This window comes from Cervus elaphus, chromosome 1, assembly GCF_910594005.1.
Source record: "Cervus elaphus chromosome 1, mCerEla1.1, whole genome shotgun sequence".
Taxonomy (NCBI): domain Eukaryota; kingdom Metazoa; phylum Chordata; class Mammalia; order Artiodactyla; family Cervidae; genus Cervus; species Cervus elaphus.
Genome location: NC_057815.1, coordinates 66007438 through 66034640, shown reverse-complemented (window position 1 = coordinate 66034640; position 27203 = coordinate 66007438). Strand labels below are relative to the sequence as shown.

Genomic DNA, 27203 nt, shown 5'->3' with positions numbered 1-27203 from the left:
ACAGGGCCAGAGCCCTGCCTGAGGTCACGCAGCACTTCGGACAGGACTCAGCTTGAACCTGGGGCTTCCAGGAGTCTGACCACATTCAGCAACCAGAGGATAGATGCATGTCAGGGGCACAGATGGGCTCCTGGAAGCCGGACACATGGTCATGGGGGATGGGAGCAGATTTGGGGTCTATTAAGGGTCTGCTGACATCACAGAAATGGAGAGACGGCAAGTAGGAAAGTCTGCTCTTCAGACCCAGGTGAGGAAGTGCAGTGTCCAGAGAGGGGTCATTATTAGGAACAGAGACAGGCTGGTTCTTGGACAGGGCCTGAGGTTGAGAGGCCCAGTACTGAGACTGACAGGCTCTCAGCTGAGAAACCTTGTCCTAAAATACCCAGTCTGAAGTAGCTGGGCCCCTGGACAGCTTAGTGTGACCTGTAAGGTGGGGAGATGAAAAGAGGTGGCTGCGGGTCTGGGTTAGGCACCCCTAAAACTGAACTTCCTTGTGGCAGAGGTGGGCATAGGGCTCAGGGCCTGGGACTATAGGACCCTGACTGCATTCCTGGGGACAATAGGAGAGCTGGGAAAATTAGATTTTCTCTCATGCCTTTCCTTAAGAGACAGCATGAATATAAAGCACAGATTGGAGCCAGATGGCCTAGGTTTGACTTTTGGCTCTACTACTTATTAACTCTGTGACTGTGGGCAAGTTACTTAGTCTCTCTGTGCCTCAGTTTTCCTTATCTGTTAAATGTGACTAATAATGGGTCCTGCCTTCTAGTACTGTTGAGAAGACAAACTATGAGGCACAGAGTAAGTACTCAGCAAATGTTAAAGCCCAAGAGATGCTGGCTGTGCAAGGCCAGGGTTGGCCCTTGACTCTAGAGTCTGAGATATCCTCTCCTGAAGAACAAATAGCTCTGGCCTGTGGCTGTATCAGGTGTCTCCTGGATACCTTGTCCTACCTGCACTGTCTGGAGCCCAGGCTTGAGTTGATAATAGATGCTCAGGATTTACCAAGAGATTTGTGTAGTGGTTTCAGACTTAGTACTTATAATAGCCCTTACATTGGTCACCCCCTTAACAGAGCAAGACGCTGAGGCCAAAAAAAGAGAAGGCCTCCCTTCTTGGTTCTTGGTCAGAACCTTTGCACATCTTAGCCCATGTAATATTTTCTATAGCATTAATAAGTAGGACAAGTTGCCCCCAGTCTGAAGATGCAGTAAAAAAACACTGACTTGGCCTGGATTACTTTGTGACAAAGGAGTTCCCCATCCCTTCCTATGCCCCTAGACATGACTCCTAGGAAAGATGCAAGAAGGGGGACCCAGAGGACTAAGGTAGCATCCAGGGAAGGCCTACTGGAGGAGGTGGGCATCCAACCAGCCCCTGAAAGATAAGCAGGCCCAGAGGGCACTGGGGTTGGGGTGGTTGAGTGAAGGCCTGAAGGTGAGAATGAGTCAGTCACCCAGCTGAATAGAGAAGGCAGCATAAATTTAAGAAATGGTGGTGAGAGGGTCAAAGCCGAAACAACAAGTTGGGTCTAAGTTATAGAGGGTCTGCCATGTCAGGCTGAGGGTTTGGGCTTTACTGTGCTGCCAGCAGGGAGTCAATGAAGGTGTGTGAGCAGGGGAAGAGGCATGTCCAGAGCTGGGCCACAGAAAGAGAGGTGGGAGAACTCTTGGCTCCCCCTGAGCTGGTGGCACAGCCGGGGCTCTGCCCAGCCTGTGTGCCTGGTGCCTGGACTGTGTCCAGGACTGGGTTCAATTACTCAACCTTGAGGAAATCACTCCCCAGGGAGAAAGGACCCAGATGAATCAGCCCAGTAAGGTGGGGAGCTGGGAAGCTGGGGGTTCACTGAGTCACCCTCCAAGAGGGGCCAGGAGGGTGGGGGATAAGGGGAGAGTTGCAGAAAGAGGGGACTGCAGTGCAGTGGGAAGGATTCAGGTCAGACCACAGCAAGGGCTGTCAGGGGACTCTGGCTGCCTGCCCACCATTGTGGGGTTGATTTTCCTGGCAGTCTTGTGAAAGAGATGGGAAAACTGAAGCCCAGAAACCAACTGGGGAGGGGATCTGACCAAGGTCATGCAGTTAAGCAGCTAGCTGGCAAAGGCGAAGAGAGACCCAAGAACACCCTCCAGTCCAGACACGTCCCACCGCCTCAGCCGTCCTCTTGCCAAGCGGAGGCTAGGAACGGGGTGGGTCCAGGCAGGGAGTTGGCCCAGGTGACCCCTTCCCCCTCGAAACCCCGCACCCGCCCCCCCTCCCCTCCCCAACACACAACACCCCGCGCAGATGGCAAATCGGGCCGGGCCGCGCCGCCGCGATGGGACAGCAGAGGGCGCAGGAGCGTCACGGCTGCCGCAGGCGCCTGAGCACAGAAGCCGCTCTGCGGAGAACTGCGCTCCGAGCTCGCAAGTCCAACCGCGGAACCGTGGACTGTGTGGCCCTGGGGCCTGCACCCTCTCCGGCTTGCGGGAACACCCGCGCAGACCTACCTGCCCAGTGCTGGGGGCCCAGTGCTCCTACCCTCGATTCAGGAATGGTGCGCCTATCTGTGCGCTAGCGTGTCGGTGCGCACGTGTCTCCCTCCCAGATTTGCTACTGCTCCTAGAGCTTGTCCGACTCCGAGCGACCTCTAAAATTTCCCCTGATTTCCCTCTTTTTCCTGGAAGAAGAGCAAGCCCAGGATCCCGTGTGTCGTGCCAGTGGTCCCTTCCCTTCTATCTCCTCTAGCGGACCGCCCTCCACTCCCTCACTGCACTGGTCTCTCTGCCTTCGGGCTGTGGCCCGGCTCCAGGACTTTATAAGTAAGTGGAGGGGGAGAGGATGTGATCAGACAGGAAAGGGGCTCAGAGAAGCGACTCCTGAGAGGTAGTGAAAGGAGTGGAGGAGGAGCAGGAGAAGGGAGCAAAGGCGGAAAGCCGGCTACCTGGCGGGGGATCCCAGGAGCGGACCAGCCGGAAGAATCTTGAAAGCGGAGAGATAATGGAAGTGACAGCTGGTGGGGGGCTCTGATGGGGGTCCGAAGATCGGACAAGCTGAGAGGTGCCGTCCACGGATGCGCGGAGATGGGCGGGGCCGGGGCGGTCGAGGGGCGGGGACGTGGGCGGTTCGGGGCGGGGCCTGGCGGTCGAGGGGCGGGAAGTGGGCGGTTCGGGGGCGGGGCCGGGCGCGGACACTCGCGCGGACCCGGCGAAGCTGTCGCGGACGCGCCGACCGAGCGCAGCGGCCGGGCCGGCGGGCGGGCGGGCGGCTGCGAGCATGGTCCTGGTGCTGCACCACATCCTCATCGCTGTTGTCCAATTCTTCAGGCGGGGCCAGCAGGTCTTCCTCAAGCCGGACGAGCCGCCGCCGCCGCCGCCGCAGCCATGCGCCGACAGCCTGCAGGTAGGGAGCGGGGGCCCGCTCTGGTCTCGAGGGGAACCGAGTGCTGGGTGAGCTCCCGGCCCGGTCCTCCGCTGAGCGTGCTGTCGCCGGCCCCATGGTCCACCCTGCTCCTCAAACCTCCTAGGGTGATGAAACCCCCACCCCCACCCCCCGCCCCAGTTTGAGTCCCACTTCTGTGCTGGAACTGCAGCCCATACCCAGAGACCTTGAATGCCCAGTTCACAGTTCAAAACCTCATGCCAGACTCTGAGCCGGTTTCAGATCTGGGACTCCACCCCAAGCACTGAGCTCCCAATCCACAGTGGGACCCCCTGGCACACCCAAGAATTCTGCTGGAGCCTGGAACCCCCTGATTCCCATAATAGTAGAGAACCCCTGCCCATATCCCTGGACCCCCAATATAATTTCAGATTCCAGATACAGCCAGAACACCTGAATCCCAACTCTCAGCCAGGACCCCACCTCAGAGCTGGAGCCTCACCTCACGCCCCTGAGCCCCTACTCCACAGCCTCATCTATGCCCCCATCCAGGTTCCTACTCAAACATCTGGACTCAGTCCTCACATGAGACCCCACCCCTGAGTCTAAATGCCCTTTCCATCTCGGTTTCTCTCTCCTTCTCTGCAGGATCCCCCTCCCACTCTGTTCCTGCTTTCCCCTCCTCCCTCCTCTATAAGAGATCTCAGTCTTTTCTGGCTTGTCTCACCCTCTCCTCTTGTTTCTCTCTGGGTATGTTGGCTCCAATTTATTCTCTGGTTTCTTTTCTGGCTTCTCTGAGTCTTTCTGGGCATCCTCTCTCTCTCTGCCCCTCTGTTTCTCTCCTGTTTGGTCTCTCTTGCCCATGTGCCCACCTCTCTCGGTCTGCCCATCACTCCTCCAATTTCTCCAGGTTTCTATCTTTGTTCTAGGGCCTTTCCATGTGGTCATCGTCCCCCTTATGTCAGCCTCTGATTTTGGGTGGTGAGGGGACTGGCTCAGAATGCCAGGCCAGTGTCCCCAGAGCCTCCACCACTCCCCATGTTGTCATGGTGTGGGTGCTGGTAGAAGGGGCTAAACATGGAGCACGCAGCCCTTGGGTGGTGCCCAGGGATTTAAGGCGGGTGGGGATGGTGCAGTGGGGCACTGGGGTTCACATGAACGATGAGTATATGGCATTGCATGGCACGTGCAGCTGGGGAGGCTGAGTTGTACGTGTGGAGTGGTAGCTGTTCATATGACTGTTGCATGTGTGGGGAACTTATGTGTACATGGTGTGTGTCTGTCTTCATGGGGTGGAGTAGTTGTAGGGGCCACTTACACAGGGGACTGTGTGTATGTATGTTATAAACTGTTGTATGTAATTAGGAAAAGCCACTGCTGGGCCCCGATGAAAGGTTTTACTGGATGTCTTACTTGAAGGGGGTGGGGAGAGGGTCGCTGTGAATGTGTGAGTGTGTTTGCAGCCAAGGTGACTGGCTTCGAGTCACCAAGTTACATCCTGGAGTTGGTCAGGAAATATATGGGGACATGTGTGTTGGTGTTTGAGTGTCATATGTCTATGTGATGGTTGTTGGTACAACTCTGGGTAGGAAAGAGTGCAGTGGCCAGGGCCCAGGGGTCCAAGGCAAAGACTTGTTGACTAAGTGTATGTGTGTGTGTGCACCCACAAGTGTATGTGGGGAGGAGGCAGTGTGCAGGCAGGACTGTCTGTGCTAAGGAGCTGTGTGTGCCCATAAACATGTGATATTTTGATGTGACATTAGGTATGCACATTAGTTATGCAGGGTGTGTCTGTGTCTGGTGGTGTGTGTGTATTGAATTTAATTGGATGTGTGTGTGCTTGGAGAGGTGAGTATAGGGTGTGAGAGGTGCGTGTGGGAGGTTGAGTGAGTGTGGTGTGAAGCGTGGGTGTGTGAGCTGGATGACTTTTCCATGTGATGTGGATTATGTGATCTTTTCTCCCTATGAGCTGTTTATGTATGAAGGGTGTCCAGGGAGCAAGGGTATGTGTGGGGGTGAGGCAGTGTGGAGGCCTGTGGAGGGTGCTGCAGCAGGTGAGGGAGTGTGTGTATAAGGTGTTTGGGGTGAAGAACACGGTGTGTGATGTTCAAGTGGGCAGAATACAGCAGGTGTCCCAAAAATGTGTGTGTGTGAGGAGGGCTTGACTGCCATCCTGTCCTTGCTTTCCTCCCAGTTAGGTCCCCAGAGATGCCCAAGCCAGGCTGCCTTTACCCTTTGCCCTTCATCCTCCTCGCTTTCACCGGGGCCTTTGTCTTGGGTTTCCGGTCGAGCAGGCGCTGGACAGGCGGGCGGCGGGTGATGTCGAGGTCTGGGAACCTTTGTTCTTTTCCTCTTAGCCTGTCTCGTGTTTGGGGCCAGGATTGGAAGGGGTGGAGAGAGGATGCACGTGTCTCGGGGTCACTGTGTTTCACTACCAGCTCACAGTGCTCTGCAGAGGGTGGGGGTTCAGGCACAGGTACTGAGGCCTGGGTGGTATCCCCCGTGGTGCCTTCTTGACATAAGAGCAGCTGGGGCTGGGCTTGGAGTTGGGCGGGTTTGCCAACCATGAGGTCTCAGTCCCAAGCATGGCCCAGTGCCCTTCCTGCTCACGTCATCTCCAGGGTGCTGAGCAGCCCTGTTCCCTCTTCTGTAGGCTGGCTGGTCCTCTTCCCTTCTCTGTGTGGTGCCCGGAGAGGCTTCCTGGGCTGGGAGACAACCAAGAAGACCTCAACCAATCTCCACTCATATTGATCCCACATCTGATGAGGGGATAGTTTCTGTCTGCCCAGGGCTTTAATCTTAAAAAGGAGGCCTGATCACACCTTTTGGGACCTTCACATTTGATGGACCCAGTAGGAGGATCCAGGTCATACTCTCCAGAGAAAGCTATGGGGAGACCTTAGTGGGCAGCTTTCCAAAAGGGACTCAAGAACACGAAAAGACAGGACTCCTGGTGGTTGGGAGCCACAGAGACCATCAGAGTCAGTCAGGGGAAGGGGCTCAGGGCCACTGCCTCAGCACCACATTCCAGAAGGTTCTCTGAAGTGAGTGAGCTTGAGCTGAGCCCTGGAGGGGATGTAGAGAAATACAGCCTGAGGTTGAGGAAGATTCTGGCCCAATCGGAAGAGAGGGATCTTGAAGGCTGTTAAACATTCCCAAGCAACACTGTCTGACTTCAGGTGGCCATGTCTGGGCCTCCTCCCTTCTCAAGTTTTCACGTCTGGCCCATCCTGATTGTCTTTGGCCAGAATCATCATTGTCATTATCTTCATCATCAGCTTTAGGCAGCTCTTTCCAGATTCCAAGCTCCTTTCACAAATGTCTCCTTTAACAGATGAGCTCATTCCATTGTCTGAAAGCATTTATTGAGTACCTGCTAGGCCACAGGCAGGCACGGTGTTAAGTGCTGGGCGTATAACAGTGACCAAACAGGCCTCATGGGATTCCCACTTTCTGTGTCTAAGGAACCCCGTCTTTGTGGCCCATCCACACTCTCAGCCCCTCCAGCCTTGGGCAGATGGCCCTCTTTCTGTGTTTTCCCACGCCTGATGTGCACTTGATGTGCTGCAGGCAGGCATCCCATGGTGTTGGGGTCTGGCTCCCACTAGAACATGAGCTCTTCAGAGGCTGGGCGGGATCTGCCCTTCCCATGTGTCCTGACCTGGGCTTAGCATAGTCCAGATGCTCATACTGATTATCAGAGGTCCCAATCCCCTGTGGGGTTGGCAGCCCCGCTGCCATCTAGGGAAACTGAGGCCTAGAGTGGGGAGGTCTTTAGGGAGCCTCCTCTTAAGACCTTCCTTTGCCCAGTGTTGCCAGAGACCGAGAGGTCAGGTGACTTGTGCAGGTTTCACAGCAAGGTGGCATGGCTGGTCCTAGAATACAGCTCTCTGGCTGCCAGGCTGGGCTCTGGCCCCAGCACCATGCTGCTCCCTGGCTGGCCTCCGGGCTGCCTGTGGCGGGTAAATGATTATTAATGACCCCCCTGGCAAGGAGACAGGAAACGTTTCCCAACCACAGCTGGGGACCTGTTCCCTGCCAGCCCCAGCCATCCATACCCGCCCTGGCCATGGGTCAGCATTGATGTTATCACCATGCCGCCTTGGCCTTCTGTCTGTCTTCCTGCCCATCTGACTCCCACCTCCCTTTCCTCTAAGGGATAAAGGACAAGACGGAACAGAGCTTTCTCTTTCACATCTCTGTCTCCAATTTGCTTCATCTCCACCTTCTCCCTTGCCCCGAACCAGCCAGAAGTATTCTCTCCTCCAGGAAGTCTTCCCTGAATGCGCCACCATCCCCTTCTTCCAGTGGCCTTGTCCTGAGCTCTAGTCACTGAATCTGGCTCATTGCAGACTCTGGCCTCACTTTGATGGTTTGCTCTGATGGTCCTAAGGCTGGGCTGGTGACTTCCTGTGTGGCCTGTCCTCAATTGCTGTCTTAGGGCTGACACGTGGAGTATTGTCCCAGATGCTTCCTCCAGGAAGTCCCCAGCCCAGCCCAGGGACTCTCACTTCCTCTGACTATCCCAGCCCTCCCTGTCCATGCCACAACTGTGTACTGCCAGGCCTTTATAGAGCACGTACTATGTGCCCAACAGAGACAGTAGGTAGAGAGAACACAGTGTAGACCTTAAACTTCAGCCACACATTGCCCTAAGTCTGAGCAACAAGGCATCTGCCTCTTGGCAGGTGGACAGACCCAGGTACCAGGGCCAATGGTGGTCAGGTGATGGGGTGATGGAGGGGCACAGACAAAGATGAATGCTGATAGGTTGTGTGGGGAGGGCAACTCTGGAGAGAAACTTGGGGGCCATGGTGGGACAGGGCAGGGGCCCCTAATTCAGCCCAAAGTTGCAGGGAAGGCAAGTTGGGGAGCTTCCAGGAGGAAGTATATCTAAAGTGGGAGCTGAGGGATGAGCCAGGAGAAAGTTCTGGACAGGGAGAAGGAGAGAATCGCGAATGTGAAGGCTTGCTGGTGACAGACAGAGGGAGGGAAGCGTTCTGTGGAGCTGGGTGCTGGACTGTCAGAGTGGCTGAGTGATGGGATGGCTGGGGGGAGGGGTGCTGCTGAAGCATCAGAAGATGAGGCTGGTGAGGCTGGCAGGGGCCAAATTGTGCAGGACTTTTATGCCATGTCAAGGAATTTGGACTTTCTCCAGAGGGACCTAGGCACTAGGAGAAGAGTTGAAAGCAGGACAGTGACTGCTCCAAAGTTCCCTGGGCCAGGGCTGGGGAGCTCATAGAAGCGGTGAGGTGGGAGGCTGGGGCAGTTCCTTCAGATGTGGGGTGAAGAAGCTGAACAGGGAAAAGCCTGAGTTGGAGGGGAGGGGACAGAGGGGCGGAGGGGGAGGAGGAAGCTGGTCAGCTCTAGGAGAGAAGAGAGAGAGCCACCATGGGGTCTGGGTGGCCGAGAGGGAAGACAAGGTTTGAGAACACATGCCTGGGCCCGTGTCAGGGCCTTCTATGGAGCAGAAGGTCTCAGGATGGCTTCCCAGGTTAGGAGGTTTGAGGCTAAACGGAGACCAGGAGACCTAGATTCCGCTGGGGGTTGCCACATCCTTGTCTGTAGTGTGGGGACTTGGGATCTGCCCTGAGCAAAGAGTATTCAGCATTCAAAAATTAAAACAATCTGTAAAATGTAGCATTTAATAAAATTCAAATTCAAAAATATATGAGTACATTCAAAAATGAGTTAAAATGTAAATTTATGAAAATGCTAAGCATACATCCGTGATGGTTCTAATATCAACTGTATGCCTTCACTGCTTCCCACCCCTTTGGATCCCGCTCCCTTGAAGCTACTGCTCTGGTGTGGCCGGACACCCGCCCCGGGGTGGGGTAGGGGATGGTCTAGGACCTTCTGGCCTCTCCTTCAGGGCACCTCCGCTGGGAAGCCTGGCACCTCCGCTGGGAAGCCTGCTCTCTGACTGGTGGTTTCCTTCAGCAGGCGTTTTGCTTTTCCTGTCCCTCACCTTGAGGGACTTGACCCCTTGAACTCCACCCATTTTGGGGAGGGGAGATGGTAAGGGAGTTTCAAGAACCAAGGGTGAGGGGTCAGAGAGAAGAGGTGCCCGCTTTAGGACCCAGTAGGGGCAGGGCAGGAAGCGGGGGAGGGAGGATGGGACAGGGGTGGGGGGTGGGGGGCTGGGGGCTGGGAGCCAGGAGGTGTGAGCAAAGCTAAAAGAATAGCATTACTCCAACTTGAATATCTGTATTTCCTAATGTAAAAGTTGCACCATTTCTGGAAGACCAGATGTTGAGGTCCCATCTTACAATCTCAGGATTGGGCATTGCTTGGCTCCTACTGTCCGATGATCTTGCATAGCACCACTTTTTAGGCTGCATTTTCTCACCTGAAAAAAAAGGAAGTCAGGTGAGATGAGCTCTCAGGAGCATCCAGCATTGTCAGTTTGTGGGGTTCCAGCTTTTCATGGCTCTCAGCTCCCAACCAGGGCTGTGTGGATGCCTGGCTGTGTGGTTCTGACATTCTGTGACTTTAAGATGCTGAGACTCTAGGAGCCGAAGAGGCAGACTTTCTGTGATTCTGAGATTCTAGGATTTGATGATTCAATGATTCTAAATGGGGTTTCTGGGAAGAGCTGCAACCACCTGCTTCGTTAATGTTGATGTTCAGTTATTAAAAACATAGCAAGAAGTAATGGAGACAGCTTGGGGCCAGGGGCGGCCCCCACCCCCAGGCAGGGAGTGGAAGAGGGGCGGGGTTGGCAGTTAGTGGGGAAGGAGACCCTCTCAGCCTGGGTTGCACAGACAGCTTCTCCTGCACCAGCAGAACTGGTGTACCTACTCATGCGAGATCCACCACTCCCTAAGCTTGCAGGGTAAGGGGTCATTTCCTTCATCCCTCTGTCCCTAATCATTTCAGACTATGTTAGAGAGAGGAGTGCCCTTTCCTCCCAATCCCTAAAGCCTGTGGGAGAAATGTCCACAGTGGAGGAAGGAGAGGCCTGCTCACCCCCACCCCCTCCTTCCCTGGCAGCCCCGGCCTGAGGGGGAAAACAGGACATGAACACTTCCTGGACACAGACATGGGAATGCACGAAGCTCTGCCTGTGAGGCTCAAGTACAAAGGGCCTCCGACTGGGGCAGAAGCCAAGCAGCTAGAGGGGCAGTGTGGGCATTGGTTAGGGACCCATCAGCACCCCTTGAGGACAGGCTAAGGAGGGAGGGCCCTGTTTGTGCCCTGGGGGTGGCTGTGAGAAGGACTTAAGGAAGGGAGGTCTCAGGCTAGGGGGCCTGAAGGGCTAATGACTGATGGGGGCTCAGGCCACCAGCCCAGCACAAGGCCAGCTCGTTGGTCCGGCAGCTCGTTGCCTCTTGGGTTGTGCACAGTCTCAGCACCCACACCAGAGGTGGGGAAAGAACCTCCAGCCTGCCCTGGCCGGGTCCCTCAGAGCCCACCAGTACCGCCGACCAAGACCCAGCTTGGTGTGTTCACAGATTCAGTGACAGAGGCTGGGACCCAGACCCATCACACAGCACAGCAGGGCCTGAAATTACAGGCCGGACTTGGGTCGGGGGAGAGGGCCTTTGTCTGTCACCCGCCATCTTTCTCCTCCCACAGGCCAGGAGGCGGGTGGGGTGGCGATAATTGCTCGCTGCATCTATTAGGCTACATGGTCTACCACAGCCTGTCTTGGCCGTGAGGCTAGGGTCCCCAGCAGGGAATCCCTCCCCAGCTGCCTGACCCACAGGCGCCTGCCCTGGGGTTCTCCTCCCTCGTCTTCCTGCTGCCGCACCCCTCACTCTCCTCTACTTCTCCCTGGGCTCTGTCCCCATCCCTATGAGTTTCTGTCTCTGGCCATCTTTGTATGTCAGTCTCTCCAGAAGACTGTTAGACTTGGAAGGGCCCTAGGAGATCATCAGGTCCGCCCCTTTTATTCCTCAGGTGAGGACGGTAGCTCAGAGAGGGGAGGGTCCTGTCCGAGGTTACTCAGTAGGCTACAGTGGAGCCCAGGTCATGGAGGCACAGTCTTGGCGTCAAGCATCTAGGGTTTCAGGACTGCCTGTGTCATGGCTAACCCGACAGGCTTCTCTCCTCAGCTCTGAGCTGTTCTCCCTTCTTTTCCTTTGCCCTCTTCTCTGCTGCCTGGCAGACCCCTACCTTGGGCAGACACTGCCCATGGGACACAGACCAGAGCCTAGGACTCTATGACTGGGGTGCACACCCATGCACACATGGACACACAGACACTTGCAACTGTATATAAGTCCCAGGGGCAAACCTCTGTCATGTAGTTAGGAGGCTGTCCTGGAACCTAGTTTCTCTTCCTGTGAGGCACTGCACACCTCCTCCAGGAAGCCCCCGGGGACTTCTCTGCAGAGTCCCTTTCCCACCAGTCCCTTTGTGATAACTGAGTTCTGTTGAGCCTAGGTTCCTCCTGTATGACCCCAAGGGCATGGCTGAGTCTCCCTCTGGCCCTGGAGCCCCTCCTTCAGTGTTCCCTCCTTCTGTCTCCAGGAGGGGCTCAGCTTCCTGTGGCTGGGTGGGGAGAGTCCTGAGGTCCCCAGAGGACGGTGGGACAATGGGGAGGCGGTGACAGATGAGACATTGCGTCTTTCCCAAAGTAGGCTCCACCCTACCCTGACCTCCTGGCCGATGTCTGGGGCACAGCCCTGGCCTCTGGGTCCCTAAGGACTAGGGTCCTGGTCTGACTGTCCCCCTCCCCCTCCCTCTCAGTGCAGAGGTCACAGCATCAGAGCTCCTGACCCAGCAGCAGCTCTCTAATTGGAAAGCTGTGGAGTCCTGATCCCCAAGGTGGCAGCAGCATATTAACAGGATGGTGTAGACTCCTGGGGCCTCAGGCAGGGGTGAGCTGGACCGCTCTGAGTAGAAAGGTGATAAACATGAAATTTGGAGGAGGATTATGGAGGCACTGTGAATGCCTAGCTGAGACTCCCACCCCCAGTCCTGTCCACCTTCCGTGTGCTTGAGCTGGGTGACGCGGAACCAGAGGGTGTAGGGCAGGAGCCTCTCCAGGGAGTGGTGGAGAATCTGGGGTGCAGTTCAAATTGAGTGAAACTAGCACTGCGTCTTCTCAGGTGGGGGAGGGGGCTGTCCCAGGGCAACTCAGTGGTGGCGGTGGGTGGACCATCAGAGGCCAGGGTGGAAAAGAAGGCTTAGGCTTGTGGACAAAGGGATGGGCCCTTAGGTCAGACACTTATCTTGGCCCGCGTCATTTCCTCTGCCGGACATGGCTGGGTTAGCGGGGTCATCACACAGAGGGAAGGAACAGGCCGAGCCAACGCACATGAGGCCCTGCAGTAGACTCAGGCACATGGGCGACCTTGTCACCCCCTGGGCTACAGTCAGTCCCCCATCGAGGCCCAGCCATGGAGCCACAGTCACCCTGAGAGATGGCGCCGTCTAGACCATCACCCCCTCTGCCCCTAGACCCAGGCATCCTTGGCAACACTCGGGCCCAGCTGAAGGCACTGCCGAGGAGGGAGACCCCACAGGACACAGGGACACGTGGGGCAAGCAGACACTCTGCCAGAGCCCCCCCTCCACAAGCATCCACACACCAGGTGCAGCTGCTGTCACCCCGAGGGTGACCCAAGGAGAACCGCAGATTCCAGCAGGTGTCCAGAGCCTCAGTGAGATGAAAAGAGCACCAGGCAGAAGACCCAGAACTGTCCCCTGCCCCCACCCCGCGCTGACTCGTGCCCTCCCCACCAGCTCGCTGAGTGCCCGAGGCTGTTTATTTCCTAGCAGGGATGGGTGTCTCATCCCCACCCGCCCCCCCTCCCCACCACACGCTTGCCAAGCTGCCAAATCAAATCAGCCCCTGCGCTCGCGCCAGGCGGGCATGGCGGCCAGCAGCTGACGGGAACGAAGCCAGGCTCAGAATATCCCGCTGCCTGTGCCTGTCCGATGCCTGGGTGCGCTTGTGGGTGGGGGTGGGGAGGGACAGCCGGCCCCTGGGCAGCACCTCCCAGCGTGGATCCGATTCTGGATGCCCACCGGGGTGGTGGGCTCCCACGAATGAGTGAGCAGGTCCTGGTGTGTCTTCCAGGCCATGAGGAGCTGTGGGATAGAGCTGATAGGATGCAGGTTGGGGGTCCGATTGGAGCCCAGACGTCTGTGCACTGTGCTGGGCTTGAGGACTCACATGTATGATTCCATTCACTTCCCAGCAACCCCAGCTGGGAGCCCAGCCCAGTGGCTGTGAGCTGGACAATATGAACCCCATTTTATAGACGGGAAGCTGAGGCTCAGACAGCGGAGAGAAGGAGAGAAGCAGAAGCATAGGGGACCTCAGGAGGGGTAACAGCGTGGTCATGTCCACCCTTGAGGAGCCCCAGGCTGAAGGAAAGAGTGGCTCTATTCTCAGAGTTGAAGGACTGAGAACACACCAGAGTCAGACGCGCCCATGGGAAGCAGGGGCCATCAGGCAAGGCTCCCTGGAGGAGGCCGCCTGTGGAAGATAGGAGGTCCTGGGTCTGCTGGGGGCTGGTGGAGGGGCAGCCTGGGGAGACGGGGGAGGGCCTGGCCGGCCTCAGCCCCTGGCTTTCTTGTCTCTGCAGCCAGCCGGGACCTCCTTGCACAGGAGCCAGTGCCCCCGGGGAGTGGAGACGACACACTGCAGGTGAGAGCTCAGCGGAGGGAGGGCGGACTGGGGTGGGCTTCGGGGTGGGGGGTGGGGGGCGCAGGCTGGGGGCCAGTCTGAGCGCTACCCCCACCCCTGGGAGGACTGGGAGGCTGGAGCTGAATCCCAGCCCCACCCCCTCTGGCTTAGGGTCACCCCAGACCAAGACCACCTCTCCCTCCCTATTCCTGCCCAGAGTTCCCTCCCCATGAGGATTCACCCTCCTCCGGAGTCACCTGGGTGTCACTGGGGCTCCTCCCTCATCCTCCCCACCATCACCCAACAATTCACTGTTGATTCTCTGCTCTGAGTATCTGGTGAACTCCTCTCCAGCTCTCCCACTGCCTACCCTGGTCTGGGACAGGTCACCTTTCCCCTGGATGGCTCACTGGCTGTCTCCTCTCAGGTGCCCCCCTTCTCCAAGTGACTGCCAGAAACATCTAACTCACAAACCTGAACTTGTCACTTTTCAGCTTAAAAATTCTCCCTGCTCCCCCTCCCCGGCTCCCTCTGCAGCCTCAGCCAGGTCACAGTTCGCCCTTCATTCACTCCTGCCTCCCTAGCACCACTCCGGCTGGCCTCTTCCCCCTTCAGCTTCCCAAATCCTTCTGGGCTCAGCTCTAGCCTCGCCTCCTCCAGGAAGCCCTCCCTGCCTTTCACGCTCCCTCCTCCGAGCTCTCCTGCTTTGGCCGTCAGCTGCTGGGACATTCTGCTGCCTGTGCCTTTAGCACCCTATTTTCTCCATCTTGTGACTGGGATGTCTCCCCCTCTGAACTGTGAGCACCCTGAGCCTAGGAATGTGCCTTGTTCATTCCTGAGTCTCCCACCACCCTCCAAACGGTGCCTGAGGAGGGCTCAGGGAGCACCTTTCCTTTGAGATGAGGGGTGCCATCTCAGTCCCTAACCATGCCTTTGGGGGGGCCTCATAAGAACTGTCAAGTGTCCATGGGATCCTGAGTCACAATGGGGTGGGTTGGGGTTGGTGAAGGTTGGCACAGAGGAGGGGTGTGTGTGAGATCAGAGAGCCTTTGATGAGCCTCCCCTGTGCCCCGGGGGCCTGGCTGAGAGGAAGGGGAGACTGTGGCTGTATCAGCCCCTCCTCTGGGCCAGGAGCTGTAGATCCACTTCCCTCTTTAATCCCCATGACCTCCCTGGAAGGCAGGGGCTGTGATTCTTCTACTTAGGGGAAGCTGAGGCCCAGCGAGGTCACACAGGGAGTGAATCAGAGGCAGAACTGAAAGTGGACCTATATCACATATTCAACCCTGGCTCTCTCCCTGCCCTTGGGTGAGATGGCCAAAGATGCCCGTGCGGGGCCTGGTGCCCAGCGGTGTCAGCATGGGCTCACTGCTGGGACACGGAGCCCAGCCCTGAGGATGTGCCTGCAGCTGGGTGCTAGGCGAGGGAGAGAGGGGGGACCTGGAGAATCATTATTAATTTATTTCTGGCCGTGGCATTCCCCGTGGGGTGGGGGCTCCCCCGGGAGCTGGGACAGATGGTGTTCCTGGGAGCCAGCAGTGTCTCTGCAACCGCTGCCACCCGCCAGGAAAGACTGGATTTGTCATCCTCCCAGGAAGCGGAGAGGGGAGAGGGCTTTGGAGAATCTGAGCCCATCCTGGGCAATGGGAGCGGGGCTGCAAGGGCAGGAGCCGGGCCCAGGCTTTTCGTTTCTTTCTCTGTGTACAGCCCCCTTGCCCTTGGCCCTTGGCCCTGCTCCCTGCAAGTTCAAGTTCTGCCTCCTTCCTCACCCTCCCCACGAGGCTTCCCCCGATCATCCCCATTTGTTCCTGCTGCCTTTCCTTCGCCTGGGTCCCGCTGCCCCCTCTCTCAGCCCGAAGATATGGGCTATGAGCCCCCCGGGGTCTCAGTTCTTTCCCCCTAGTCCCACACCCATCACGGAGATGGCAGGTGTCTGCCTGGCCTCTGAGCAGCACCTGCTGTGTTTCTGGGTTCACTTAGCACCCCTTCCCGAGTGCCCAGGCCCATGCTCAGCCCTGCTGGAAAGAGACAGGTTGCTCTCCCTGGGGACCCCCTAACACAGAAAGGCTAGGACTGGACAGAGTAGGAACCCTAGGGTGTGGCTCAAACTATTGGGACCGCTGGAGGGAAAGAGGGATGGGAGACTGATGAGGAGCCTCCTATGAGGGTGGAACCTGGGGTGGTGAATGCACTTATCCAGTGGACAGACCATGGGGTCAGGTGGGCATGAGTTCAATACCAGCTTCACTACTTCCTAGGGGTGTGACCTTGGGCCAGTCCCTTAACCAACCTGAGCATCAATTCCCCTCACCTGTCAAAAGGGGATAAGAAGCTTCACCATCACTGGACATAATCACTATTATTGGACATAATAATCACAGCAGGTCTGTTGGGAGAAGTTACAAAGATAGTATGTGTGAGGCGCCTGCCCCAGGCCTGGCCCACAGAGGCTCCCTGGAGGGAGTTGGCAGCCTCTCTGCTTCCCTCAAGGGTGAGATCCTTGCAGCCAGGTCTAGATGGCTCTGCTTTGTGAGACCAGGTGCCCCATGGGGCTGGGTGGGCACAGCTCATTCTCCTGCCGCTGGCAGCACAACAGCCACGAGAGCAGGACTGCCGGCTCCCATGCCCTCCCAACGGGTGTCTGTTCAGCACACCTTCTTCGGATGGCTCCCTGGCCCCAGTGCCAGCTGGCCGGCTTGGAGGAGGGGCTCTTCAGGCACCATCTGGAATCCTCCTTCAGCGCCAGGGCCGTTACTCTCTCTGGATGTCAGGGCTGAGGCAGTTCAAGCAGTGAGCTGAGCACTCGGGGCGAATGCCGTCTCTGTGCTTCTGTGCTGGCTGTCAGGGCCCAGACGAGGGTTAGGAAACCCAGCTGGGGCAGGGACTGGGAAGGGGCAGGGACTGGGAAGAGGCAGATGCGAACAAGCGCACGGGTATCCACACCAAGCGCCCTAGTGCTCTGCCCAGCACTGGCTCCTCTATGGCTTCCCACTGGATAAGGAAAGACCACACCTTGGCCATGGCATTGCCAGCTGTACCTGCTGGACCCCCTCATGTCCACCCCTTGCCCCCAGACATGGCGATGCTCACTTCCGGGACACCTGCTCTTGCCGATCTCCCCTGACTTTGTTCTCACTAACCCCTCTCTCTGGAATACCTTTCCCTTTTTCCTCTACCTACTCCTTTTGGTGCTAGTGGTAAAGAATCCACCTGCCAATGCAGGAGATATGAGACTCAGGTTTGATCCCTGGGTTGAGAAGATCCCCTGGAAAAGAGCATGGCAACCCACTCCAGTATTCTTGCCTGGAGAATCCCATGGACAGTGGAGCCTGGTGGGCTACAGCCCACAGGGTCGCGAAGAGTTGAACAAGACTGAAGCAACTCAGCACGCAGGCACACACATGCTCCTGTTTCAAGCCCCAGATTAGATGCCACCTCCTTTGTTAAGTCCTCTCAGATTGCTCCCTCCACCTCAGGTCAAGTTGGCCTCCCCAACCCCTCCTGGGCACTCACACCTCCAAGCTTCCCTGAACTTACAGTCAGACAACTTGATATACCATGTGGTTATATATCCTTTCCCATGTAGTTGTAAGTTTCTGGCTGGTAGGAACGAAGAACTGAGTCTTCTTTGTCTCTCCTGGGCTCATGTGGGGCCTGGCATAGGCCTGGTATGTAGTAGGTGCCCAATAAATGCTTCTTGATCCAAAAAGAATGGCTATGAGATGAGTATGAAGTAGTTCTAAGAACTGTATTGCTGTATTGGGTGCAGACTTCCTGGAGGGGACACCTTGGAACTTTGAAGGATAAGGAGGGGTAAAGTCAGTGATTAATGACCAGAGATCAGCTGGATAGTCAGGGAGGTCCACATCGCTGGCTTCTGAGAGGACCCTCTGAGGGCAACAGGACGGGGACCAGACACACAGCAGAGCCTGGAGCAAGGACTTACAGGGGGCTGCAGGAGGCTGGCTCCGTGCTGAGAACCCAGCTCCAAAAACCTTTTCACCCTTGGGTGCTGGTCTGAGGAATGCTTGATCTCCGAGTCTAGAGTGAGGCTGAGGCCAGCAATGGTGAATAAGTGGGCCCTGGTGGTGGGCTAGCCATAGTCAGGGGCACGAGCCAGGGTGGTGCTGTCGAGTAGAATTGCTGTGGGGGTTGGGAAAGGCTTCGGGGGTGAGAGGAGCAGCTTGTGCAAGGGCATGTGGGTAGGATGCCCCTGGGTCTGCAGGGGAGAAGGCCGACATGTCCGTGGAGCCCAGGTTACTGTGCCGGGAGCGTTGGGGTGAGGCTGGACGGGCCACTGCAGGCAGCTCTTCCCATGCTCGTATTTAAGATTCTTAAAGGACTGCTTCGGGCTGGGAGGCCTGCCAGCCTCCTCCTGGATTCCGCACGTCAGGAGCAAGTGGCCTCAAAGCTGCCCCATGGACCGCAGGAAGCCACTGCCAACAAGTTGGCCGTAGCATCTGGTGTCCACGGGGGCCCCCAGGCCCTGCCATCTGTCTGCGCCCACCTGTCGGGCTGCACAGGCCCAGGGTGTGCAGGGACCTGGGCCAGGGAGGCGATCTCAGCTGCCACCCCAGCCTGTCTATCTGTCTGTCCATCCATCTGTCCACATCCCTGACTGACCAAGGACGAGGCAGAGATGGGCAGATGCAAGTCCTGCCGTTGGAGAAGCCTAGTCTGCAGGGGCAGGCATCAAGCACCAGGTGTTTACACCCAGGAAAGACACAGCTGAGCCTGGGCCAGACTTGTGGGCTGGCCAAGGCCCCGGGTGGTCCCCTCAAGCGCTTGAAATGGAGGCTCAGAGGAGGTGGGGACTGGCTCCGAGGCAGACAGTAGGTCAAGGCCGATGCTGGGCCAGATGCTGTGGCCCCGGGGCTGGAGGCTCCTCTGGCTGGCCCCTCCCCCACCACCCTGCCTGGCCCTTGGCTGTAAACACAGAGAGAACAAGTTCCGTTTCCCGGGAAATATTTATCTCTGGCCGTGTGGGGAGCGTGCGCTGGCCTCCGCCTGTCCTTCCTGCGGGCTGGCCTGGGGCAGGAGGTGAGGGGGCTTGGTGGCCTTGGGGGGCAATCTGTGGGGCCCCCAAAGGCTGAGCCAGGAAGGGTGTGCCCTGCTGGAGTCTGAATGCCAGTGGCGCGCAGAGAGAGGAGGCAGCTGATAGGAGAGAAGCCGCCGCATAACCTCGCCTCTGTCACGTTCCTATTTTCATCCCTGTCAACCCGTCTCCTCCGGTTCCTGCCTCCAAGCCTTTGCTCCTGTCTGTTGACCCCACCTGGGATGCCGTTTCTTCCACTTCCTTGTATGTCCCAGCTCTCAGCTGGCTTCCTCTGGGAAGTCTTCCCTGACTCCCTAACCCCCTAACCCTTTGCCCTCCCCCGCCCAGGAGCCTGTCCTTCTGCTCTGGCTCCCAGCAGCTTCAGGCTGAGCCCCACAGATCAGCGAAGGTCTTGTTCCAAGCCGCTCAGACAGTCCAGACAGCTGTGTCCAGGCTGCCCAAGAGTCCCCTTCCTGGGAAACACAGGTCTGGGCCCCCGGAGGGTGAGGCAGGGCCCAGAGGTCACCTTTCAGTGATTTAGGACAAGCCCAGGCACACGTGGGAGCCAAGCTGATTGAATGGGGTGCGGGGGAATCCCACACGAGCCCAGCAAGGATGGAGGCAGTTAGAGGGGCCCCAGGTCCCTGCCAGGGCGGGATGGGGGGTGCAACTCTTGGGCTTTAGGCTGTGTATCCCTGACGGGGGCCCTGACAACAGGAAATCCTTGAAGGAACAGGCAGTGGCTGAGGACTCTGAGCACAACAACAGGAAACAGCCTTGACATGGGGCAGCAGCTCTGGCCACGGGACCTGGTGGGGTGGGGGTGGGGGCAGCTTGTGGGCCCCAGGGTGATGCCGAGGGTGACACTGAGACCCTGACAGTGGGGCAGCAGGGGTTCTGCTGTGTGACCCTGACTTTGTGAAATCATGGGATACTGTGTGGAGAGTGGGTGAGTCACCGAGTGTGACACCAGATGACACACACCAAATGCCTGCCGCCAAAATAGTGATACCAAATGTGTGCCAGCACTTGCCCAGGACTGTGTGAGACAGTGGACGTGCTGCTGATGGTGTGACCCTGTGATATTGATTGTGTGATGCTAAGTGATGCTAAGTGTGACGCTGTGAGGATCAAATATGTAAACACGGATGAGTGACACTGTGCAGTAAAAAGTGTGGTCCTGAGTTTGGGGTCTCAAGTGTCTGACACTGAACTGTTAATGTGGGCCCCGGGCATACAGGGAGGCTGAGTGTGCAAGCAAGGGTGTAACACAGAGTGACATCGTGTGTGAAAACCAGTGTGTGATACTATGCAATCCTGTAATGCTTGTGACAGTGTGAGCTGCTAGCCCACAACCCTGTGTAAAATGCTGTCATGGGAAGACCCTGCTGGGTTCAGGCAGGGAAGTGACACGGTCTAATTTATGGTTTTGAAAGCGTCTATTGTTGCAGAGTGTATGAGGGGGAACCAGTTGGAGGGGCTGAGAGGAGGTAGGCAGAGAGTTGAAGGCTATTGTAGCCACCCAGGCTGGAGATGGTGGTGCCTGGGTTAAGGGGAGGGCAGAAGAGTTGGAGAGAAATGAACAAACTTTGGAGATATTTGCAGGTAGAAATGACAGAACTTGCTGATGAACCAGAAGGAAAAAAGGAGAATGGCTCCCAGGTTTCTGATTTGAAGAACCAAGGGATGGTTGGTGGCAATGTTACTGGGAAAGGCATGGAGTGGGAGAGGACAAGGAGACAGAAATTGACAGACCTGTTTCAGAAGTAAGTCAAACATCCAGGTTATGGGCAGCTAAGGCCAGGCTGGGGATATATTTGCAAGCCAGCGGGTTATTAAACCACAGACCTGGCTGGGATGACCTGGGGAGAGACATAGGGAGAGAAGAGGTGAGGACTGAGGACTGAACCCTGAGGTGAAGAGCTGCAGTGAGACAGAGCAGGCGCGGCCAGGGAGGTGGAGGAGACCAGATGGGGTGAAGTTGGAAGTCAGGGAGTGGGAGAGAGTCAATGGGGTGAGATGCTGCCAAGCCGTCAGGTAAGGTGGGAACAGGGAGATGGTGCTGGGCTGGGCCTTGTGCTCAACTGAGCCAGACAAAAACCCTGTAGGTGACAGGGTGGGGCCGGAAGCCAGATGGCCTGGGCAGGTGGTGAATGGTGGTGAAGACAGAGCATAGTCAGTCCTCTGGAGACCTTTGGCTGTGAAGGGATGCAGAGAGGATGTGTGGTTGCTCCAAAGGGGTGTGAGGTCAAGGGAGAGTACAATTTTTTCTTATTATGGAATATTTTAAACACACAACGCTTGGGAGAATAATACAATAAGCTGGTCATATACCCATCACTCAAATATAACAGTCATTAAGATTTAGACATATTTAGTTCATCGATCCCTCCTTTTTATTTTTATTTTCCTTTCTTGAAATATTTTGAACTGTGGTAAAATATGCATAATATAAAATTGACCATCTTAACTATTTATTTTTCAATAGAGATTTCAGTGGTGTTAAATACATTTGCAGGGATGTGCAACCATTTTCCAGAACATTTTTCGTTTTGCAAAACTGAAACTTATACCCATTAAACAACTCCCTCTCCCTCTAGCCCCAGGAAACCACTATTCTGTTTTCTGTCTCTATGAATCTGACTATCCTAGGTATCTCATATGAGTGGAATCATATAGTATTTGTCTTTTTGTGATTCTCATTTCATTCAACACAATGTCCTTAATTTTCATCCAGGCTATGTCATAATATATGTCAGAATTTCCTTCCTTTTTGAGGCTAAATAATATTCTATTGTATGAATAAATCACATTTTGTTTATTAGTTCATCCCTTGATGTACACTTTGGTTGCTCCACCTTTTTATGAATAATGATGCTATGAACATGGATGTGCAGATATATCTTTAAGATCCTGATTTCAGTTTTTTAGATACATACCCTGAAGCAGAATTGCTGGATCACATGATAATTTAATCTTTAATTTTGAGGAACCACCGTACTATTTTCCACAGCAGCTGTACAATTTTACATTCCCATTGACAGTGTACGAGGGGTTCAGTTTCTCTACATCCTCACCAACACTTATTTTCTGTTTTTTTTTTTTAAATAGTGGCCATTTCAATGAATGTGAGGTGATGTCTCCCTGTGGTTTTGATTTGTGTGCCCTGATGATTAGTGATGTCAAACATCTTTTCGAGTGTTTGTCAGCCATTTGTACATCTTCTTTAGAGAAATGTCTATTCAAGGTCTTTTCCCATTTAAAAATCAGGTTGTTTATTTTGTGATTGAGCTGTAGGGCTTCTTTGTATATTCTGGATACCAACCCCTTATCAGACATATGATTTGTAAATATTTTCTCCCATTTTGTAGGCTCTTTTGCTGAAGTATTTTAATGCAAATCTCAGAAATGATGTCATTTCATCAAAGGTGGATATTTTTAAGGTCCTGGATGACATGAGACAGTGCAGCCCAGAGCCAGCTTGGAACTGTGTGTGTGTGAGTCTGTGTGAGGGTGTGTTGGGGACCTTGGGAACGCAGTGTGTGGGTGACACTGAACGTGGGCCTCGCCCTGAGTGAGGACCAGAGGGATAGTTTCTCTGTCTGTGGCCCTGTGACACTCAGTGATGTGTGGCACTGTGGACACCATGAAATGAGTGTATGTCACTGAGTGTGTGGGACATGCCATGTGACGGCAGCAGCGATCATGTCCTCCCTGTTTCGCCCTGAGCCAATGAGTGTGACATACAGAGTGGATGCTGCATGGGATGAGAGGGGTCGCGGGTGTGATTGTGTGGGATCAGCCCCAGCCTCGGCTGCTGACCCTCAGACAGAGGGCAGACATCACAGAGTGGACGAGCAGGAGCACTCAGTGGGGACAGAAATGGTGTCTGGGCCCAAGTATGAGCTGGCGTGAGGCCGCCTCCTTTCTCTGAGCACCCCAGGAAGGCTTCCTGGAGGCAGGGTGGGAGCACAGCACTGGGATGAGGCAGGTACCCGGTAAGAGCAAGGGCTATGGTTCTGGCTCTGACATTTAGCAGGTCATTTTCTCTCTTAAGCCTCAATTATCTCAAGAATAAAATGGGGCTGGTGGGAGGATTACGTGAAACGGTGCTCCTAAGTGAACACAGTGTCTGGCACTAAGTGAATGCTCAGTGGTCCCTTGGGGAGACCATCTCTTGCATCCCAGTGTCCAGGCACCTGGTGTGATGTGAGCACCAGTGGGTGTACAGAGGGGCTGAAGGGAACAAATGATGTGTTTTATGTTCTCAGCCCTCCACTTTCCCTCTCCCATCCCTTCTGTCCTCTGCTCAGCGTTGTCAGGACCTCCCCATCCCATGTTGCTCCCACACCCTCCACTCCCTGGCTCCTGCCATCCTCACCCGCTGTCAGCCTCCAGCCCAGGCTCCTGCAGCCTCATTCAATTAGGCCGATGCAATTTGTTCAAGAAAAAATGCCATAATGTGGTTATCACACCAGTGGGGGATCTGGCCAGGGTTGCGGGGGGTGGGGGGTGGGGGGTAGGAGACCCACACCCACAGCTGAGGGCTCAGGTCTGGAACGGCCTTTCTCTTGGATCCCCGCCCACTCCCTTGGGCTCCATTTCGGAGCCCATGGAGTCCAGAGTTTGGAGCTCCCCAGCTCCAGGTCCAGAGATCTTGAGACAGAAGCTTAAGATGATTAGGTTCATTGTGTCCATGGAGGGTCCCTGGTCCTCTCCGTCTCAGTCTCCCTGTCAGACAAGGAGAGTTGTCATTGGTGGGGGTGGACGTGGGGGTCGGGGTGGTCTCTGATCCTCTGGCTGGCCTAGCTTGTCTCTGCATCCCTGATCTGGTCAGTCCCCATCATGGCTTCTGTAGGGCCTTCTCTTGGGCTTTGGAGAAGGCGGGGTAGAGGGTGGGTGAAGGGGAAAGAGCCCCAGGGGGAGTTTGGTGGGAGTGGGTGTTCGCAGAGCCTTATCTCTGTCCAGAGCCAGAGATCCTCTAGTTCCAGGCTGCACACCTGGAGCGGGGGCAGGAAGATAGGGAGCTTCTGTTTCCTGGTCACCTGTAGGGTCACAGCTTCTAAGGTCGCAGGTTGAACTTTACTCACACAGGGCTGAAACCCAGCTTACACTCGCCCCTGCCCCCCTCAACCCCCCGACCAACCCTTGTCCCTCAGGCTTCATTTGCCCAGAGGGTTGGGGTCTCTCTTTGTAACTTGCACGGAGTGCCCTAGCCCCCCGGCTGGGAGCCACTTAGGCAGGACCGCAAGATTCCTCTTGAGTCTTCTCAGCGGCTCTGGGAGAAGTCACCATTTTATAGATGAGAAAACTGAGCCCAGGGAGATGAAAAGCTTGTCCAGTGCCACACAGGTGATGTGTGGCAGGGAAGACTTGTGAGCCCAGGTCTGCCAGAGGTGATGGAGGAGGTGATGGGGTGCGCAGGGCAGGTGTATCAAACCCCCCATAGGCACAGATGCCAACACTCAGCCATAAACTCATTCATTCGTTCAGAGACAAAACCAGCCGCTGATGCACTCACAGTTCCACAGACAATTACACACTTGCTGTGCACACCCAGGCCCACATAGACATCACCAACCCACATCACACCCACACAGGCCCCCACATGCACAGATGGCTCGCGCACAGACATGGTCTCAGGGGTGTGCTCACACTCCCAGAGTCCCAGACCCACATGCTTTCACACAGACATCCCCCTAATGACCCGAGGGACATATTCTGCTGTGGTCACATGATGGTCCATAGGGACATGCATTATGGACAACTGAGGGACAGGCCACATGTGTGCTCAGGTCACCAGCTGAGCAGGAGCTCCCCATAAAGTGGGGGAAAAAGTCAGATGGGATGAGTGTATCTGGAATTTTGCAGCCAGAAAAGTTAATGCAAAAGCAATTCTAGAGTTCATTTCCAAGACAAAATTTAGAAGGTCTGGAGAAGGGCAAGGCAACCCACTCCTGTATTCTTGCATGGAGAATCCCATGGTCAGAGGAGCCTGGCCGGCTACAGTCCATAGCGTCGCAAAGAGTTGGACACGACTGAGCGACTAACACACACGCTGGTGAGGTTGGGGGACAGTCTCGTCTTTTTAGGGTTTGGGGGCCTCTAAAGGACCTGCACAGATAGATTCTCACAGGCACAGCAATAGCACGAGATTTCCTGAGCTCACTTGTTTACCCGGCCCTGAGCTCTGTGTGTGTGTGTGTGTGTGTGTGTGTGTGTGTGTGTGTGTGTGTGTGTGTGTGTGTGTGTGTGTGTGTGTGTGTGTGTACACATGCGCTCAGCGGCTCCCGGATCCTTGGGATATGAGGAGGGAAAGTAGGAGAAGTTCCAGAGACTCCGGATGTTTGTTCTGTGGCTTCCTGGGCCCTCCAAAGGCAAATACTCTTGGATGCCAGCCTGCCTGCCCGGGTGGGGTGGGTGGGGTGGTGGGTTGTGTGAGGAGCCTGCCTCTGGAGCCCCACGGACGGGGACCCTGCATAACGATGCAGCATGACCGAGGCCCACGGCCAGCTTCCCGTGGACTCGGGGGCCCATCACCTCCCCTCTCTGGGGCACGGTTCCCCCATCTGAAAAATGGAGGCAGAGAGGAGGTGAGACTGGATGGGCCTTCCCCTTGAGACTGAAATCAAGAGACATTCCAGGGTGCAGAAGAGAAAACCAAAGCTGGTGGGGAGACGCTGGGGTCAGGGTAGGGTGTGGGACCCTAGAGCCTGCAGCGTCTCCCCACCAACAACCCCTTCCCTGGAGAAGGGCGGTTCCTCAGAGCTTTGCTCAGGGAGTGGAGGTGGGGGGAGGCCCAGCCCGTGCTGATCTGCCAAGGGGAGCAGAGGAGGCAAGGTGGGGGTGAGACTCCCCTGAACCCTGAAGGACTGGATGGGAAGCAAGAGAGCACAGCAGGCATGGGGCACCAGAGCAGACCTGGGCTGAGCCTAGAAGGACAGGAGGGGAAAAGTGAAGAAATGGAAATGAAGGAGCCAAGGCCTGGAGGCGGGAGGATGATGGGATGGTGGGGGGAGAAGGTTGGAGAGTTGGGAAGAGGCTGGAGTGTGGAACCTGGACCCGGGCGTCGGTAGGAATAGCAGTGGCCTAGTCTGGGGTGCTTCACAAACAGTTCCAACAAGTCCCAGAGCTCAGAGCCTATTCTGGGGCCCTGGGAGCCATGGCAGGTGTGTTGAGGGGGGTGGCTCAGAAAGGCCCCCGCTCTGGGGAACAAAGTCGTTGGAAGCCCAGAGGCAGGGGCATGCCTGAGACGAACCCTGCCCAGAAGATTTCTCATTCCAATCCCCAATACAGTGGGATTATTTTTAGGAACAATGAGAATGCTCACACATTCCTGCAGGGGCAGGGAGAAGGAAGGGGGGCCAGGAGCCAGTGCAGAGGGGAAGGGTGGACCCTGCCCCTCCCTCCAGTTCGGGCTTCATCCTCCGGGCCAGCGAGGTTTGAGGACCCTGGCCAGCCCTGCCTCCCTGGCCCCGGCCCCAAGGTCCCCTCCTGGCTCTTCTTTTGTTCTTCAGCTTCTGAATCGGTCCTTATCTCTGTCCCAGTCTCTTTCTCATACTCACCCTCCCTCCCAACCCCCACATGCGCCGGGAATTGGGGAACAGCTGAGATGGGCCAGACCCTGAAGACAGAGCCAAATACAGTCATAGGACCCAGCAGTGAGGCTGTGGGAGAGACGCATGCCAGAGAAGAACAGACTGAGGGAGAGGGACAGACGTGGAGAATCCAGGAAGGCTGGGAGGGAAACAGAGCTTAGGTCAGAGCCGGGAACGTCCCCTCTGCGGCCTGCTGTCGGCCTTGTGCTGGAGGGGACGCCCTGCCCGGCCTGCCCCCTTCACCCCCAGCAGCCCCTCCCCAGGCCGGTCCTTCCTCCCTGCCCTCTGCAGGCCCACACTAACCCTGTGCCAGGCCAGTGCCATCTTTTATTGACTTCCCACTATGGGCACCGTGTCTGGAACAGGGAGAGACCAGAGGCCCTGTCCCTGACTTGGAGGAAGACACCCAGCCCCTCCCCACATCTGAGAGGGGCTCAGTCCATCCACCAGCCAAGATGGAACCTGAGGGACCTCTAAGACAACAGTGCTCAGCGGGGAGGGAGCCTAGTGTGTCCCGAAGGCCTCTGGCCGGAGCAAGGCCTCCTGACTCCAGGTGCATGAATGCTTAGTCACTCAGTCGTGTCCAACTCTTTGTGACCCTGTGGACTGTAGCCCGCTAGGCTCCTCT

The 27203-nt window shown here is 56.1% G+C and overlaps 1 protein-coding gene across 3 annotated transcripts in view; it reads left to right on the top strand.

Annotated features, from left to right (window-relative positions):
• Positions 1 to 27203, top strand: part of PDE2A (phosphodiesterase 2A) — a 94217-nt gene that overhangs the window by 24113 nt on the left and 42901 nt on the right. For 2 of the 3 annotated variants that reach the window (XM_043906488.1, XM_043906480.1), the window contains exon 2: positions 3303 to 3378. In XM_043906488.1, coding sequence (XP_043762423.1) covers positions 3303 to 3378 — 76 coding nt within the window. Of the gene's footprint in view, positions 1 to 3185; positions 3379 to 13901; positions 13964 to 27203 lie in introns of those variants that run through there. The other variant, XM_043906497.1, reaches the window with a different exon arrangement.